This window comes from Littorina saxatilis, linkage group LG6, assembly GCF_037325665.1.
Source record: "Littorina saxatilis isolate snail1 linkage group LG6, US_GU_Lsax_2.0, whole genome shotgun sequence".
In the NCBI taxonomy this organism is placed as follows: Eukaryota; Metazoa; Mollusca; class Gastropoda; order Littorinimorpha; family Littorinidae; genus Littorina; species Littorina saxatilis.
Window position 1 is genome coordinate 42,283,390 of NC_090250.1, and position 19,383 is coordinate 42,302,772.

General features: G+C 43.6%; 1 protein-coding gene across 1 annotated transcript in view; it reads right to left on the reverse strand.

The window, feature by feature from the left end:
* The window catches only part of LOC138969279 (WD repeat-containing protein 17-like), a 40,836-nt gene extending 22,495 nt beyond the window's left edge, over positions 1 to 18,341 (reverse strand). The window contains exons 1-10 of the mRNA XM_070342033.1: positions 18,103 to 18,341; positions 17,128 to 17,542; positions 15,442 to 15,465; positions 11,696 to 11,944; positions 9,547 to 9,854; positions 8,892 to 9,005; positions 7,807 to 7,953; positions 6,926 to 7,008; positions 6,499 to 6,585; positions 6,164 to 6,252 (exon numbers count right to left, since the gene is read on the reverse strand). Coding sequence (XP_070198134.1) covers positions 6,164 to 6,252; positions 6,499 to 6,585; positions 6,926 to 7,008; positions 7,807 to 7,953; positions 8,892 to 9,005; positions 9,547 to 9,854; positions 11,696 to 11,944; positions 15,442 to 15,465; positions 17,128 to 17,542; positions 18,103 to 18,219 — 1,633 coding nt within the window. The 5' untranslated portion in view covers positions 18,220 to 18,341. The remainder of the gene's footprint in view (positions 1 to 6,163; positions 6,253 to 6,498; positions 6,586 to 6,925; positions 7,009 to 7,806; positions 7,954 to 8,891; positions 9,006 to 9,546; positions 9,855 to 11,695; positions 11,945 to 15,441; positions 15,466 to 17,127; positions 17,543 to 18,102) is intronic.
* Between the last annotated feature and the right edge of the window lie 1,042 nt (positions 18,342 to 19,383).

Sequence of the window (19,383 nt, forward strand, 5' to 3'; positions counted from 1 at the left end):
CGATGGTCCAAATTTTTATTTTTTTTCATTTTCTCAGGAGATGGACTGAGTACTTAAATTCTGAAACATTTGTTGACCCAAGAGTTAAGAAACAAAAAAAATTAAAAATTTTAAGAGTAAATTTTCATTTAATTAATATACTTACCCAACTCACAAATAGCAATTAACTCTAGTTCAGTGCTGGTAACGCTGTACGCGTCCCCTTGGTAACCAAGGGAGACCACTCTAAAAAAGAAAGTGATCCATCCCATAATGCCAGACTATCAACAGTCCGACATCCGTATGCGCGCGCATACGCCGCCATCTTATCATTCCAAAACGAAGCCCAACTCACTCTTTTTTAGACCCCAGTACCAACCACAGCGGGGAGGTGGGAGGGAATAAACGTTGTGAGTTGGGTAAGTATATTAATTAAATGAAAATTTACTCTTAAAATTTTTAATTAAATTACATATCCATACCCAACTCACAAATAGCAGATTGCTACTATAGGTGGCGGGTACTCACCAAAAATCAACGTAGAAGGGCTTGTCCTGCTGCCACCATAGAAGGTAGTGCAAAACTGCCGTCTTGACGCAAGGAGGAGATGTCTCTCAGATAATAATTCATGAAGACATCCTCCGATTTCCAATAGGCAGCCTCCAAAACATCAGCCAGACGGCCTGAACGGAGCACTGCCACAGAAGAGGCCCATGCTCTCGCCTCATGGGTTCTTGCCGAAGTCAGGGGGAGTACTGCCCTAACCTCTCCGGACTGAGTATGCCACCAGGCGTAAGCTTGCCTGATTAACGTGGAAACCCACTTGGTCAAAGTCACCTTAGCAATATCTTTGCCCCTTGCCGTATTGGGAGAAATAAAAAGCAACTTTTGATTTTCGGAACGAATGAACTTTGTTCGAGACAGGTAAACGCTGAGCGTTCTGACCGGACAGTTAACTATGTCAGGGTCTCCAGGAGCAAGGATGTTGCTCAAGGCAGGAACGTTAATGACAGGAGAAATATGGCCTGGTTTCTGATTCTTAGCTAAGAATTCTGGCCTGAATTTAAGAGATATGGAACCATCCTTTTCGGTTGCAATATCTTTATCTAAGCCGGATAAAGCATGAACCTCACTCCCTCTACGCGACGTAGCGAGCAAAGTTAGAAAAACGGCCTTGCGCGTCAAGTTAGCCAAACTAGATGACTGTAACGGTTCAAACTCGTTAGAGGCCAAAAATCTCAACACAAGCATCAAATCCCAAGCAGGGAGCGGAGACTTCACACGCGCGGCCTTAAGGGAGGCGCCCTTAATAACGCTAGCAACAACCCCGTCAAGAGTAATCTTATGGCCCAGCTGCCTAAGTGTTGACGAAATTGCGGACCTTCTAACACGAAGGGAAGAAGCCGAACCCCCCTGTCCAGCTAGCCAGGCTAAATGATTTGCTACCTGCATGGACCTTGGTGCCAAAGGCTTAACTCTGTTAAGACCACACCATTTCACCCAAGAAGCCCAGTGAGACGAGTAGACCGAACTGGTCGACTTCCTATGGGCATGCTTCACAAAGTCTATAGTGGCAGAAGAGGCCCCTGCCTTGAGCATAGCGCTTCTGACAGAATCCACCCTTGAAGGTTGAGGGCCTGAGGGTTCTCGTGAGGGATGCCGGACCTGGGTTGTAGGAGTTCTCCCTTTCTTACTGCGATGGGGATAGGCGGTCGAACCGCCAGTCGCAGCAAGTCCGGGAACCAGTGCTGGCTTGGCCAAAGTGGGGCAACCAGAACCAGCGCTGGCTTTTCCAGGTCGACCTTCCTGAGCACTTTGCCTAACAAGCAAAACGGAGGGAAGGCGTACGCTGTCAGCCCTGTCCAATCCAGTTCTAGCGCATTCACGCCCCACGCCAGAGGATCCGGGAAGGGGGATACAAACAGAGGAAGCCTCGCTGAATACCGAGTTGCGAACAAATCGATCTGAGGCTTCTCTATCTGCTCCCAAAGACGGTGCAGGGACTGGTGCGACAGAGTCCACTCTGAATGGACCACCTTGTCCCCCCTGCTCAGCGCATCTGCAAGGACGTTCAAGCTGCCCTTCAGAAAGATGGCTGACAGCAGAATATGATGCGAAGCGCACCACTTTAGAATGAGGCACGCACTGTCTGAGAGGCTGAGGGATCTCGTTCCGCCCTGCCTGTTCACGTAAGCCGCGACAGTCCTGTTGTCGGTGTGCAACCTGACATGACTGTTCTGAACGAACGGCAGAAAAGCTTGGAGGGCCAAGGCAACAGCCTCCAACTCCAGAGCATTGATATGGCGCGTGGGAAGAGACAGGTCCCACGCCCCCGAAGCCACATGCTCCCCCAGGTGAGCTCCCCACCCCGTCAGAGAAGCATCGGTGAACAGCTCGTTCTCTGGCGCCGGGCACACTATCGGGACCCCCTGTGAGACCCAGGGAAGGAGCCAGACCTGCGTGGTCGCGAAAAACCAGGCTCCCAGAGAAATCTGGGTGTCCCACCCCTGGGTTGACTGATCCCACCGGGCCTGAAGAGCTGCCTGAAACGGCCTCTTGTGTACCCTGCCCAGTGGGATAAGAGTAGCCATAGACTCCATCTGGCCTAGTACTGATGTCAGAACCCGTACACTGGCCAGATTCTCTCCGTGAAGCGCACGGAGCAAGTCCTGAAGTTTGGCCACCCTCTTCTGAGACGGGCGGACCGACCAACTGAGCGTATCGAACTCCATCCCCAAGTAAGTGAACGTCTGGGATGGAACCAGTTCTGATTTGCCCAGGTTCACAGAGAACCCGAGCTGGGCAGCCTGACTGAGCACCATGCGAGTATGGACGTGGCACAACTCCCTGTTCTGATGCAGGATAAGCCAATCGTCTAAATAAGCTCGCAGACGCACGCCCTCCTTTCGCACAAGAGCGCAGAGCTGACGCACCACGATGGTGAATATCCATGGCGCGAGAGAAAGGCCGAACGGCAGAGCCCTGAACTGATAGGCCTTGGCTCCCCAGCGGAAGCGCAACCACTTCCTGTCCGTAACGTGCATCATGACGTGGAAGTATGCGTCTGCAAGGTCCACCGAGGTAGCCCAATCGCCTGGACGAAGCGCCTCTCGCACAGAGGCCGGCGTCTCCATGGTGAACTTCACCGTCCGGAGATACAAGTTCAGAGTAGACAAGTCCAGAACTGGTCTCCAAGCCCCCGAGGCTTTCGGTACAACAAACAGTCTGCCGTAAAACCCCGGGGACCGTAAGTCCAAGACCTCCTCTATCGCCCCTTTCGAGAGAAGGGCTGTCACCTCCCCTTGCACCGCGGCTCTCGCCTCCGGATCCCTGGGAGGTTTGCAAAGCGGGATTATCCTGGTCAGAGGTGCTTTTTCCCCTGACCAGAGAAGTCTGAACCCCGAACGAACGATCCCGGTAACCCACTTGCTGTCCACTAGCTGCAGCCAGGAAGAGAGGGCCCTGGACGGGCCGCCCGCCACAACCAGTGCGGGGGCTACCGGGAAGGCCTGTTCGGGGGAGTTTCATTGGGGGTGGGGCTTGCGCCCCGACCCCCTTGAACCACCAAAGGACTGACCCCTCTTAGGGTAGGGCGCACCGCGACCTCTACCCCCTGAAGAGAACGACTGTTTCTGAGCCTTACCGCCACCACCAGACGAGGATGTCTGAGGTTTGGCCGTAGACTGCGTCTGAGTCCGTGACTGAGACTGAAACTGAGGTTTGCCCTGAGCCTTAGGCAAACCCTGAAAGGCAATGCGGGCTATAGCGAGATCCCTCGCATCCGCTGTCTCCTTCTGGAGAGCATCCAAAGAGGCCTGACCCAACAACGATCCCTCTAAAAACGGGGACACTTTCAAGGACTCAATCGTGGACTTATCACAAATCCTCGATCCCGTTAAAAACGCCGACCTCCTTGAGTGCACTGCATGTGCGTAAAGGTTGGCTGAAACCGACATCTGTTCCCTTGTCACCTTGGCCAAAGTGGCCAGAAGGGTAGACACGTCAAGCGCCGAAGCGTCGAACCTGAATTCAAAGGGGTCCAGCGAGGTCGCAATCGACCTCGAAAGAGACCGTTGCAGAGACTCTGACACTGACGTCAGCTCAAGCAACGACCTCCCTGCTTCTTCAAGAGCCATCATCGAAGCCTCGGTACACGGAAGCGCAGTGCTAGAACCGTAACCGACTTCACGCAGCGAAGCAAGCTCAGGCGTCACCGGCAACACAGCCGTAGGTAACGCGAAATGCTCAATCAGCTTAACAGGCCGGGGAGCAAGCTTCAACTTCTGAATACCAGAAACAGCCCGATCCCCCGCCTTGGCCAACCACGGGAGAACGTCCTCAGGTGCATCGCCACGTTGCGACAACAATGGCACCTCCGGTCCGTTCCTCCCCTTGAAAACCTTTGCCATAACATAGGCAACAGAGGAAGATTCTTTAAACCGGAACTGACCAGAATCATTCTTGGCAGACCGGAAATCATCAAAAGCCGACCTGGGTGGCAGAAGTCTCTCCTTGCTTCTCACCACCCCTTCCGGAAAGTATTTGGAAGCCGTCTCCGCTGCCAGAGCCACCGCGCTCGACAGCTTCGCCGGCAGGTTGAGAAGGGTGTCATCCACGGCCGTGGCATTGCCCTCCTCCAACCCTCCTTCCTGGTCGCTATCACAGCCAGGTGGGTCAACGCCAGAGAAACTTGCAAAGTCCTCGGAGTCACACCCACCATCCGTCCCGCGGGACGGATATAGAACCGGCATACCCGACACTGAATCAGAGGTATATGCAGAGTTCATACGATTCACAGGGCTCCCTGCAACTGCCGGACCGGCGCGATGCCATTGGCCAGAAATTGCAGGAGAGCTTTCACCACGCACGTGGCTTACTTTCTCCTGTGATCGCACCCCACCGTCACCAGAGAACCTGGTAACGTGTGGGGAAGACATACCTTTAGAGCGCACCGGCTCATGCAGAAGGGACACCAGTCGACCATCACCATGCTGCGACGCATGCACTTCCGCCCGAACCACGGTAGGAGCAGCCACAGCGGAAGCCACAGCGGAAGCTGAAGCGAAACCGGAAGTGGAAGGAGTCGGTGAAGACCTGACTCTACCCAACGAAGAGACATCAAAGACGCCAGCCGGAAGTGCGCGAATCTCTGCTTTCGTCGACGACAAATCGGCCGCCAAAGTAGAAACCTGTGTACTTAAAGTCAAAAGCAATGACGCAATATCGGCGGGAGACACACCTGAATCACCAGGAGCCCCCGACGAAACAACCGGTTTAACAACATCCTTATCCTTATCACTACGTGTGACCTTGTCCTTCTTCGCGGACAAAATGGCGGACGAAGGCTTGTCAACAACAACATCAACATCACATCCTACATTTCCCGGTTCTATCTGAGAAGTGGCGGAAATTCCATCACTCTTTCTTCTAGACGAAGAACTTCTCTTAGAGGAAGAAGTACTAGCAGCCGGAGAAGCTGAAGCAGCAGCCTGTCTCGAACTAGTTCTATTCTTGGCGCACTCCGCCATGTCAAAGCGAACTCACAAAAAATTTTCGAAACTGAAAAATTTTACAAGTTCACAAACGTGCGACAGAAACGTCGCCAAAGTTACATAAAACAAGAAAGCTCTCACCCAAAAACAGCCAGGGTATTGACAAAGCTCGGCGGCAGACCAAGGGGCGAAGTCAAAGTCAAAGTCAGGAAACAAAGACCAAGGCTGAACACAGCCGGAGCGTACAACAAAACGCGACCAGACACGTCGCTCGCTGAGAGTGGAATGATAAGATGGCGGCGTATGCGCGCGCATACGGATGTCGGACTGTTGATAGTCTGGCATTATGGGATGGATCACTTTCTTTTTTAGAGTGGTCTCCCTTGGTTACCAAGGGGACGCGTACAGCGTTACCAGCACTGAACTAGAGTTAATTGCTATTTGTGAGTTGGGTATAGTTATGTGATTTAATCACTTTTAACACCAGTGCCTCCCCTTATTAATTGGACCTCAAACTGCATCGCGAATCGAATATATCGCGATCAAAAATCTTTGGACTCCAAAGACCGCAACTTAGTGGAAGTCTGCTGTAATATACAGTCAACTCTCACACTAAGCCATTCTGAAGTAACCCAACTAATACACTGAGTTGATAATTCATACATTCACTTAATTATTGTGGTGATGTTTACCTGAGAATGTTTTGATAGGTTGACTGTTGGTTGTGCCCATGTAGAACACTCGCACAATCTTGTCTTCACATCCCGTTGCCAGCATTTCTCTGTAAAATCAATACAGTATCTGGTGGGTTTTAGTCGCACCATGTAATTTAGCACATCTTGCAGTGAAGCAAAAAGGATATAAATGTAAAGTCTATTTACAAATATGAGATAACAGACTGGAGGTTTTCTTCATAAGAAAAAAGTAGCTTATAACAGATCTCAAACCCAGTTAATTTTCTTTTTGAATACATTTTATAGCGATTGATAGAAGATGTGTCAGATGTGTAGGTGACTGCATGTCTTACTTGTTATGAGGGCTCCAGTCTCCCCCATACACAGCTGCAGGATGTTTATACTTGTGGATCAGCTTCCCGTCGACCTGATGTATCATGCTGCACACATTTCAACAAAGACATTTTAATATTTCACACATTCTAGAATTTCTTCATCTCAGCAACACTCTTCTTCTTCTCTTATGTTCATGATCACTATACACTGCCCTTATCATATTGTACACTAGCTTATGCATTTTCACATTTTGTTACTCAAATATTTTAATGGCACTCCCAAAACAAATTAAGTATGTTTCTAAATCAAGCTATCCAATCCTTTATTTGACTACATGAACATTCATTCTTTTGTTCAGACTCATTTCTTTGCAAACACTTCTAACTTTCTATTGCCTATATCTGAAAACTGCCACTCATGCGCGCTCATGCAATGTTGACTCACCAGTAGCAGCTGGAACCACAGGACATAATGAGTTTGGAATCTTTCTGGCTCCATGATACAGAGAACACTGAATATTCACCATGCTGCAAAATGTGACAAGAATTCAAATCTCAGCATCAAACAGCAACAGTAGCACTTATAAATAATCCACTTATACTTAGAGAAACTGCTAACACCCTGTCAAGACTGAACTAACACACCAAAAAGCATTTGAATTAAGACTATAGAATGATGCACGCTTTCCTTATTGTTCGACCATAAAAAAGGGATCTTCTTCTTCTTCTTCGTTCATGGACTGAAACTCCCGCGTTCACTCATGTCTTTGCATGAGTGTGCTTTTACGTGTATGACCGTTTTTACCCCGCCATTCAGGCAGCCATACCCCCGCTTTAGGGGGAAGCATGCTGGGTATGTTTGTGTTTCTATAACCCACCGAACTCTGACATGGATTACAGGATCTTTTCCGTGTGCACTTAATTGGTCTTGTGCTTGCATGGTATACACACGAAGGGGTCAAGGCACTAGCAGGTCTGCACATAAGTTGACCTAGGTGATCGAAAAAATCTCCACCTTTAACCCACCAGGCGGCCGCGGCTGGAACTCACAACCTTCCGCATAGGAGGCCGATGTCTTATCCACTAGGCCACTGCGCCCGTCTTCAAGGATCTGAATTAACCTGACAGTGTTTCCATTATCACAGATAGTATCCCCCAAAAAATGTCCCCACCATAATTGTTTGGTACATGGTCAGATTTTTAATTTCAATGAGGGGAGATAGGGGTAGACAAGGGCACACAAAAAAAGTGCCAAATACATGCAGCTGAAGAACAAACACAAAGTATTTGACAAACATCAAACCAATGCATGGCCACATGTCTCACATCATGAATGCGTTTGATGACCTTCCCCTTGTCCATGCTCCAGATGAAGATGCCGTTTTTAGCAGTGCAGCCTGCAATGCACCCCAAGTCTGCAGGCGCCCATGACATATGGTATATGATGCCTTCATTGCCTGCTGAGGTAGCAACCTGTGTCACACACATCACATTGTTTAGCCGATTCCACAGGGCTTGAATCGACCCTCTAACAGCCACAATTTCATTTAATTCAATCAAATGGATGAAGCAATACTTTGCAGGCAACTTTCTTTCTTTCTTTATTTGGTGTTTAACGTCGTTTTCAACCACGAAGGTTATATTGCGACGGGGAAAGGAGGGAGATGGGATAGAGCCACTTGTCAATTGTTTCTTGTTCACAAAAGCACTAATCAAAACATTAATTTGCTCCAGGGGCTTGCAACGTAGTACAATGTATTACCTTACTGGGAGAATGCAAGTTTCCAGTACAAAGGACTTAACATTTCTTACATACTGCTCGACTAAAATCTTTACAAAAATTGACTATATTCTATACAAGAAACACTTAACAAGGGTAAAAAGAGAAACAGAATCCGTTAGTCGCCTCTTACGACATGCTGTGGAGCATCGGGTAAATTCTTCCCCCTAACCCGCGGGGAGTTTTGCAGGCAACAGAAATTCACAGATACGCCACAGTACCATTTCCCATCCATGTTTGCTTGCTGTGTACCTTGCTTGTCTACTTTAAAGACTGATAGGTCAAAATCTTGTGTTGGTTTCGTTAATTCTATAATTAAATGTTCCATGAACTTAATCTTTCTTGTTGTTTTTTGCCATTTTCAAAGTCATGATATCAGTCAGGTTCTCATACATTAGTAAACAATAGCATCATAAATCCAAAAGCAAGTCGCCAAAAATGTATTGATTCATAATTTATGTCAGCTATTAGTTCTATACTTCCCAGATCCTAATGCAATACAATACCTAACTTGCAAATCAAATGATTAAGAAACTGATGATATATCACATAGCCTTTATATTTCAAAGCGAGTGGAATACCAAATTCAAGTCACATTCAATTTATTATAAAAAGGTGGCGATCGACTAACAGTTTGCATGGTCATGATGTCCCAGACTTTAATGGTGCCATCAAAGCTTGCTGTGGCCAGGTGGTTGGGGTTGCAAGGACTGAACTTGCAGTCAAATATTGTCTCCAGGTGACCCTGAAAAAAAAAGAACAGTCAGCTCATTTCCAATCCAATAAGTTTAATTTAAACAGTAGAATAAAATAATCAGTCATCATAAATTAGCTCAGGTATAAGTAATTCATAAAGTGAAAGTTACAAATGAGTAATTATGTTCTTAATTCAAGTTCTTCAAGTTACCCACTGAATTTATGATGGAACAATCAGGGCTAATGTGAGAAATTAAATTGATTCTGAGAATAACCAATAGATTGCACTATGATCTGGCCATCTGCTCTATTGTATGCTGATCCTGACCTAGACTCTGGTGTTTGCTGTCCCAGTCCAGGGCACGTGTGAAAAATGAATGAGTGGGAAAAAAACTTTTATTTTTACCTACCCTTCAAATACCAGGTCTATACCTTGACCATCAGTTTCTTAATTCTAGATATGGTTATGAGGCTCCAGAACAGCTGGCACGCATGCACACCCGTACACACAAACACACTCACATTTCAGTGGAACACAACAGAGTGACACAAAAAAATGACACACACACACATCTTTTTTTGCTCCCTACCTGGTCTCTGAGGAACCTCCATCTCCGGTGTCCCAAGTCATACAGTCCAATGCCACCATCTTTGAACGTACAGACCAGCTGCACGTGCGGCAGAGCAAAATGTGTGTGAGCTGTGAGCGAAGGGCTCTTTGCTTCACTGGTTGAAGATATATCGTGATGTTCGTTGTTCGAAGAGGAATTGTGAGTACTGCTGCTCTGTGTTGTGCTGATGATGTGAACATCATGGAAGCCTGATTTCTTGATACGGATGTTTTCGATGGGCGAAACTTTGGATACACTCCAGATTCTTAACACACCGCTCTTGACATCTGTTTGAAAAGACAACATTGAGACAAGTTGGAAAGAGATCACTGATCACTTTCCACAATTCATGTTTATGACAGGGACTCTCTCTTTGTTTTTGTACATCTCTGTTTCCAAAAACAAATCATTAAGCTCAAATGTAAATGAGTCAAGCAAAACATTAGCATATTTTCGTTACGATATATCTAACAAGAAGGGCAAAGCCCACACGACTCACATGCTGAACAGACCTTGATCTTTCTTTCAGAATAATTTTACAATAAAACTGAGAAAAACAATATTTATTCAGTAAAGAACATAATTACAGAAAACTAATGCCAAAAGGTTCTCCATCCTAAAATGCTAATCGCTGGTCATTAGGGGATCGAGTCGAACAAGGAACGTCAGTTCTCCGACTTCTCTCTAGTCTGGCGCCCGTTTTCTCTTTTTTGACAAATATCAGTTTAACGTTTAAGTCTACAGATATCTCAAACCCTTCTGCATTCAGCGCGATACCGGTATCGTCACTTTTAGCGGTTCACTACCTTATTTTGGTCAAATTTCATAAGGGTCAAAGTGACCTTGACCTTGATCATATGTGACCAAATGTGTCTCATGATGAAAGCATAACATGTGCCCCACATAATTTTTTAAGTTTGAAACAGTTATCTTCCATAGTTCAGGGTCAAGGTCACTTCAAAATATGTATACAATCCAACTTTGAAGAGCTCCTGTGACCTTGAAGCAAGGTAAACCAAACTGGTATCAAAAGATGGGGCTTACTTTGCCCTATATATCATATATAGGTGAGGTATTCAATCTCAAAAACTTCAGAGAAAATGGGAAAAATGTGAAAAATAGCTGTTTTTTAGACAACATTTATGGCCCCTGCGACCTTGACCTTGAAGCAAGGTCAAGATGCTATGTATGTTTTTTGGGGCCTTGTCATCATACACCATCTTGCCAAATTTGGTACTGATAGACTGAATAGTGTCCAAGAAATATCCAACGTTAAAGTTTTCCGGACGGCCGGACGTCCGGACGACTCGGGTGAGTACATAGACTCACTTTTGCTTCGCATGTGAGTCAAAAAGCCAGAACTCATTTACTTTCATTTGCGGAGAAATTTCTGTAAGGTTAACATCTAATAAAACACTTGAGCATCACACAAAGTTCAGCAATCTTGTCAACTATCCTTGCACATTATAACCCCCCTTTTCAGACCAGGTTTCTTTTCATAACCTCAGTAAATTTAAAATGATTTTTATTATACTCCCTCTTTTTTTAAGACCCGATTTATCAGATTTTTGGAGGTCTTCTTCTTCTTCTTCTTCTGCGTTCGTGGGCTGAAACTCCCACGTACACTCGTGTTTTTTGCACGAGTGGAATTTTACGTGTATGACCGTTTTTTACCCCGCCATTTAGGCAGCCATACGCCGTTTTTGGAGGAAGCATGCTGGGTATTTTCGTGTTTCTATAACCCACCGAACTCTGACATGGATTACAGGATCTTTTTCGTGCGCACTTGGTCTTGTGCTTGCGTGTACACACGGGGGGGTGTTCAGACACCGAGGAGAGTCTGCACACAAAGTTGACTCTGAGAAATAAATCTCTCGCCGAACGTGGGGACGAACTCACACTGACAGCGGCCAACTGGATACAAATCCAGCGTGCTACCGACTGAGCTACATCCCCGCCCGTTGGAGGTCTTAAAAGGGGGGTTCCACTGTATAATCACTCTGGCCACAAGCACATAAAGAGACACATGCAAGCATTGCAACCCCGCTATTTGTTTGGTCGACGCTAATAATCTAAAAAAATTGATCTCTCATATTTCTCAATCCGTTTACGCTCTGATAAACCTCACCTCCAGTGACAAACATGCCAGGAGCATTGTGTACCCAGGATAGCGTCTGGACCTGTGCGGCAGTGCTGGGAGGGAGGAAAGCGGTGATGACTGATCTTGTTGTCACATCCACCAGTCGTACACCGCAGTGTCTATTGGCAATCAGCAAATACTCTGTGGACAGAGGATCCCAGGCCAACGCTGTGATGGGGTCAGCTTCATCGTCGTCTTCAACTTCTGGTGCCAGAATATGCCTGACTGACTTTGAACCTGCAATGACAATTCAGGTGACATTTATAGAAGCATAGGCTGAAACATACATACGTCAATCACATGCCGTCATTCCATTCTTTCCATACCATCCCGAAGAATGCAGTTACATGCCGAAATATTGATTTAAACTTACCTAACCTGGTTACTGCCAGGTGTGTTTTCTTTTTATTTATACGTCAATGGGGTCAAATTATTCAACCAATTCCACCCACAATAGTCTTTCGCATTATCGGTGATAAGATTAAAGTCACCTCCCACCCTATCCACCTTAATCTTCCACTCAAAATGAAACTGAGAATGAGTAAACCCAAAAGTGTTTGTTTGTTTGTTTGTTTATTTGTTGCTTAACGTCCAGCCGACTACGCAGAGCCATATCAGGACGAGGAGGGGGGGATGAAGGGGGCCACTTGTCAAGCGATTCCTGTTTACAAATGCACTAACCCATTACTTGTGTCCCAGCAGGCTTTAGTAAAACTAAATTAATACCTACTGGAAGATTACCAGTTTCCAGTATGTTAAAATAGGCTTAACCTATCTACTGCTGACCCAAAAGTGTAAATATATGAATAGAACTTAGAACTTGAGCTTTGTACAGGCCTTGAAGTATAGGCAATGTATACGTTAAACTATACATGTACGTGTCACTGTCAGTATAACTACGAGTATGAAAGTGAATGCAAAAAATATACCTCAAAAGTTTATAAACTCTAATAGTTTTGAGTCAGCTGGGCCAGCAATGTAAGCATGACCTAAATGTCTATCGCATGTATATATATATATATATACACTAGAGGAATACCCGGCTTCGCCGGGGTGAATCGCGAGACAGAGACAGACAGCGTGGCGGTTCACCACAATCACCTTTGAAGGCGAAGTCCTGTCAAACGGGATTGAGAATTTTAGAGCTTATTTCTTAGCCCTATATTATCTGTTGTGGCTTCTCAAATGCCAGAACATAAAGACAGACAAAAGCCGCTAGACCCCATCACAAACAGAACTCTACAATCCACAGGTTTTGCCCACACACACACACAAACACACAGAGAAGCCGTATATATATATATATATATATATATATATATATATATATATAGAGATAGGTGACAGTGTATTTTTCGCGTGGCTATAAATTGATTCGACCTTTTCACTTTGACAGTAAGAACAACTTACGGGTGCAAGGGAAGCGTTCTGGACAGCGCAGTGACATTCTAAAAATAGTAACGTAGAAACGGGAATATGGATTGAAGCCACACGAAGGAAGGGAGATAAACGCAAAACACTGGAGAAGTTAAGGAAGAGTTACACAATCACCTTTGAAGGCGAAGTCCTGTCAAACGGGATTGAGAATTTTAGAGCTTATTTCTTAGCCCTATATTATCTGTTGTGGCTTCTCAAATGCCAGAACATACAGACAGACAAAAGCCGCTAGACCCCATCACAAACAGAACTCTATAATCCACAGGTGTTGCCCACACACACACACAAACACACACACAGAGAAGCCGTATATATATATGTATATCTATATCTATAAATATATAGAGATAGGTGACAGTGTATTTTTCGCGTGGCTATAAATTGATTCGACCTTTTCACTTTGACAGTAAGAACAACAGCGCAGTGACATTCTAAAAATAGTAACGTAGAAACGGGAATATGGATTGAAGCCACGTGAAGGAAGGGAGATAAACGCAAAACACTGGAGAAGATAAGGAAGAGTTACTGGGAATGGTGAAATGAACAGAAAAACCAAAATCAGTTCAGCGCTGCGCGCTGAGAGCACTTGTTGAAATATCTCATCGATGATATTGTGTCGGGGGTGTAGCTGAATACGGTGTCCAAATTTGAAAAGATCCACCGAGAACTTTGGCTTTGGTGTGTCGGTATGGGGGCCCGGGTAGCTCAGGTGGAACCAAAATCGGTTCAGCGCTGCGCGCTGAGAGCACGTGTTGAAATATCTCATCGATGAGGTTGTGTCCGGGGTCTCTCTGAATAAGCCCACCAAATTTGAAGCAGATCCATCGAGAACTTTGGCCGTGCATCGCGCACAGACAGACACACACACACACACTAGTCGTATATATATATGTATAGAAGCAAAATTCAACAAAAACAGAATAACATTGTGCAGGTACTGCAAATCATTGACAAAACAGCCAAGCTAGATAGACATTTAGGAACAGTATAATGTTCTATTAAAAGCTCGTATATATATAGCAGAGAAAACGTACTAATTTTACAGTTCAACCATTTGTAAGACACAAAGCAGACCCTACAACAGCATCATAATTGTCACATACACAACAGCATCATGCAAGCATGATTGTCGGGAAAAAAGCTAACTCTTCCGAAAAAGGGTGCATACAAAAGAAAATTCTGGCTAGTACGGGGTAAACCCATATGCATGGAATAGAAAGCATTTTTGCACACTCATAATTAAGTGTAAATTCGTGTCTGTATAAATGTTTACTTTCAATTTCATCAAGATGCAATAGCAACATATTCCCTTTAAAAAAAACAACTAATCATTAAAATGAGATACATTTTCTTAAACATTTCATACAAAATGACTAAACTCTGCCAGCACCTCTAGCCCATACTGAAAAGAAGCTTAAAAAGCTGGGCAGTGTTTTTAATACATGTACATGTACTTACAGCTGTAACAACAAAACAAGCTACATGAACATGCAAATGCAAAGCAGAAATGCACTAGCTATACTGCTATTCAGGAGATACAACAAAATAAATAACACATTGCCTATCCCATTTTTCTTGTGAGAACACAAACCTTGTATATAATGTTCAATTTCTCCCACATCAAAGGCACAGTAAATTAAGCCTCCCGTAAACCATCACAGATATTGTCAGGCTTTTACACACAGTACAAAAACCCTTTCATTTAAAACACTCACCGCTTGAGAACATCCTAGGTGCCCTCCGTAAAGAGCGAGCAATTTTCAAAGAATTTATTTTTGAGTGGTTTATCTTACCCCTGAGCCATTGTGAACCCGTGTGATCCAGTTTCCCTTTTTCACAAAGTAGTCGTCAGTTAGTAATTTGAATGCGACTCAATGTGAGCTTATCTGCAATAGCACGTTATTATGTACCTCTGACTATGCACGAAACAATTTACAGCTGTCAATTTATTATTTAGATTTTTAAAAGTTAGGTCTAGCGCCAAAACGCACTACGATCCAATTGTGTGAGGAGACAATCCGCAAAATTAATTCTTTGAAAATTGCTCGCTCTTTACGTAGTGCACCTAGGATGTTCCCGTTTGGTGAGCGTTCAAATGGAAGGGTGTTTGTACTGTGTGTAAAAGCCTGACAGTATCAGTGATGGTTTACGGGAGGCGCACTGTGCCTTTAAAGTTTCCATTTAAAATTTATGTATTCAAATTGAAGACCAACATTTTTGTTTCTAAACTAGAATCAAAATCTACAAGTATAACTATAAGGGTACATGCAAAATAAAAGTGAAATATATTATGGTACCTGCCACGGAGTAAGTTCTTGTATCTGCAAGTTAAAGTCAATCTCAGTCCCAGAATATAAGCCTTACACAGTGGAACCCTCCTTTTAAGACTTTCAGCAGTTTAAGAAAATCAAATAAGGTCTTGAATTAAAGGATGACATGGAAGTCTTAAAATAGAGGTAAATTTACAAACTTTATTAACAGAAAGTCTGGAAAATAAAAAATGAGGCCTCGAACGAGGTGGTCTTGAAACAGGCAGTATAAAGAGAAGGGGCAAATCCACTGTAAAATCATAAACCTGAGCTAGAAATCAGGTCAACAGAATGCACTCCTATATTTGTTTAAATGACAACATTATCAATTGGTTAGAAATTGTGATGGTTTGAAGCAGTACGTAATACAGTTCTCAGCAGTAAACATGCATTCACACATACAAACAAGTCGCGTAAGGCGAAAATACAACATTTAGTCAAGTAGCTGTCGAACTCACAGAATGAAACTGAACGCAATGCAACGCAGCAAGACCGTATACTCGTAGCATCGTCAGTCCACCGCGCACGGCAAAGGCAGTGAAATTGACAAGAAGAGCGGGGTAGTACTTGCGCTGAGAAGGATAGCACGCTTTTCTGTACCTCTCTTCGTTTTAACTTTCTGAGCGTGTTTTTAATCGAAACATATCATATCTATATGTTTTTGGAATCAGGAACCGACAAGGAATAAGATGAAGGTGTTTTTAAATTGATTTGGACAACTTAATTTTGATAATAATTTTTATATTTTTAATTTTCAGAGCTTGTTTTTAATCCAAATATAACATATTTATATGTTTTTGGAATCAGAAAATGATAAAGAATAAGATGTACGTAAATTTGGATCGTTTTATAAAAATTATTTTTTTTTACAATTTTCAGATTTTTAATGACCAAACTCACTCATTAGTTTTTAAGCCACCAAGCTGAAATGCAATACAAAACCCCGGCCTTTGTCGAAGATTACTTGACCAAAATTTCAACCAATTTGGTTGAAAAAAGAGAGCGTGACAGTGCCGCCTCAACTTTCACGAAAAGCCGGATATGACGTCATCAAAGACATTTATTGAAAAAATGAAAAAAACGTATGGGGATTTCATACCCAAGAACTCTCATGTCAAATTTCATAAAGATCGGTCCAGTAGTTTAGTCTGAATCGCTCTACACACACACACAGACAGACAGACACACACACAGACACACACACACACCTGCACATACACCACGACCCTCGTCTCGATTCCCCCCTCTACGTTAAAACATTTAGTCAAAACTTGACTAAATGTAAAAATGAGTAAAGCGATTCAAAGCAAACCCAAATGAAATTTGATATTGGTTGTGTTTCTTTGCTTAATATTGTTGTTTCTTGTCTTGAGAACCCAGAATGTGATGCGATTCCGAGACACTAATTTGATAGCATCAATCTGGTATTTGGTAAGGTTGGTAAATTACGCTGACAATGACATCACATTTCAACAATAATCATAAAACTCTGAAATAATGCTAAAGGATTAAATGTATATAACTATAAATTTGCATCAAGATGTACTAGCATCTAGAATGGCTGATAGCGTTATCTTGCTTAAAGTTTCACAATTGCATAATGAAAACAAACTGTTTAATTTCACTGCAAACAGTAATCAAGTTTTCTGGAACAAATCACATGAGCACACTTACCAATCACAAGTATAGATATACTGCCATCAGAGTGCCCAAAGACAACCACCCCCTGCTTCTTTGGGTGCCAGCGAAACACTGTCACATAAGACGAAAAGCTGGTGGAGTCCTTCACAATGGCTGGAGGGTTCTTGTCCATGTAGTGCCATACTTGTAACAGCCCTTTGCCGCTGATGATCCCCAGACACGTGTTGTCATGGTAATTCCAGCCAATGCACACAGGCATGTCCTTGATGCCAGAGGAAAGCACAGCTATGGAGCGCTGCTTGGAGATGCTCCAGATAAAGACATGGAGATCGGCACCAGAGCTTGCAATGATGTCTGGGTCTTTGGGATGCCAGCTGATGGAGGTGATGGTCTTTTTGTGTTCTGACATGATGGACAGTAAGCGGAACTCCTTGAAGCGACTGTCCAGCTGAAAAAATTAGGATTTCTGATCATTTCTGTTTCCAGACCACTTTCCCGTATGTGCATGTGCGAGACCACATGAAGATCCCAAGCAGCAATCATTCATATTGAAGCTGTATGCATTTTGTGACATCCAATGACAAATGCATTACTGGTCTAAGGACTCAGCATGTTGTAAGTATAAAGTGTTACTCACTTACTGCATCTTAATTATTACAGTTGAGTTACGTCAAATAAAAGTGCCCAGAATTTATTATGCAGACTTTTTGTTGTCAAGAAGACAGCTAATAACTTCAGAATTGATTGACCAGTAGTTGTAAAAATGATCTGAATGCTCTTATCTTGAAGTATAGTTTTATGCAGGAGACACAAGGACCTAAGATAGAAGGTGCTTAACAAATTCATTCAATTCAATACAGTTCTTACGTATTTATATATATATATATATATATATATTGAAATAGGTCTTATTCACATGTGTGATCTTTAAATGCATGGCTAATTAAATTCACAGGTGCAGAACATTGCATATTTCAGAAGACACTAATATCTTTATCACTTAATTACCTTGTAGATATAGATGGCAAGTGTGGCACAGTATGCAAAGTGATCATTGCTTGCAGCACAGACTCCTCTGTTCCATGGCTGACAGCCAGCTGGCAGCAGAGCAACCTGCTTCACCATGTTTGTAGGTCAGTCTGTCAGGACAGTGCAAAGACAAACTCAAAATCAACTTAAAATGCAAACGCAGCTTATAGATAACAATTCCACAAATACAAGCTTGAAGAGTGGCCGGTCTAGCATCACACACACAACATTATTTCTCCATGCATGCAGCTCTTGGACTTTATCATTATTACCAGATTATTTATGGTATAACTATAAGCACATTACTGTGTATGCGCATACATGCACACATGCACACACTGACACACACACACACACACAAACAAACTCCCATTTTATTTCACTAAGACCTATTTCTGTTTTCTCTTCCAGAAACATGCATGAAATGCTATCATTTTACACATTTTGTGCAGACATTTGTCAAAACCATGTGAATTAATGATCTCATCAACAACGATATGAATAGCCAGTTTACTTATTGCACAAAACAGACAGACCATAAATCACTTGAACAAGCTTGTTCAGGCAGTATAACATTAAGAGTCTGGTTAAAAAAATAATACATAACACTTTTTTTTTAAATTGCCGTAGATATTTTGGTAAAAAACCTCCATTGCTCCATTGGTTTTGAAACACCTACGCCTCAATACATTCTAGGATTCTACCATTTACCTCTATGCAATAAAAGCAAACGAAGAAACAAATTGTATGCCTTCAACTGCAAAGCAGTTACCGGTACATATGCAGCTCATTGATTGGAGAAGGCCCCACAAAGAAAATATTGACATAAGACTCCACTGGACCACTCAACTCTGGCAGCCTCCATGGAATATATTTTGCCTTCACCTGCTTCGGTCTCACACACTGCGATAAATCATTGTTTGGTCATTGTTGCTCGTCATTAGTTTAAAAACTCGCTTTATCGTGGAAGTTAAGAATTGATACACCATAAACAAGATTATTGTATCTCCTTTTCACCTCAGGTGGATAAACACACGTTCATAACTGAAAACACGAGCTAACTTGCCGCTCTTCTGTCAAAGAAGTGTACCTTCTCTACAGGAAACCACGTGATCACAACAATCTGGTCGCACAGGCCCGCTTCCGGTGTTGAGTAGAGTTGTGCCCTGTCTGTTGCGCACGAAATTTCACTACTTTATTTCCGATCAGATGCACATATCTAAAACATGCCAGTTGTCTAAATGTCATTCTGTACCATAA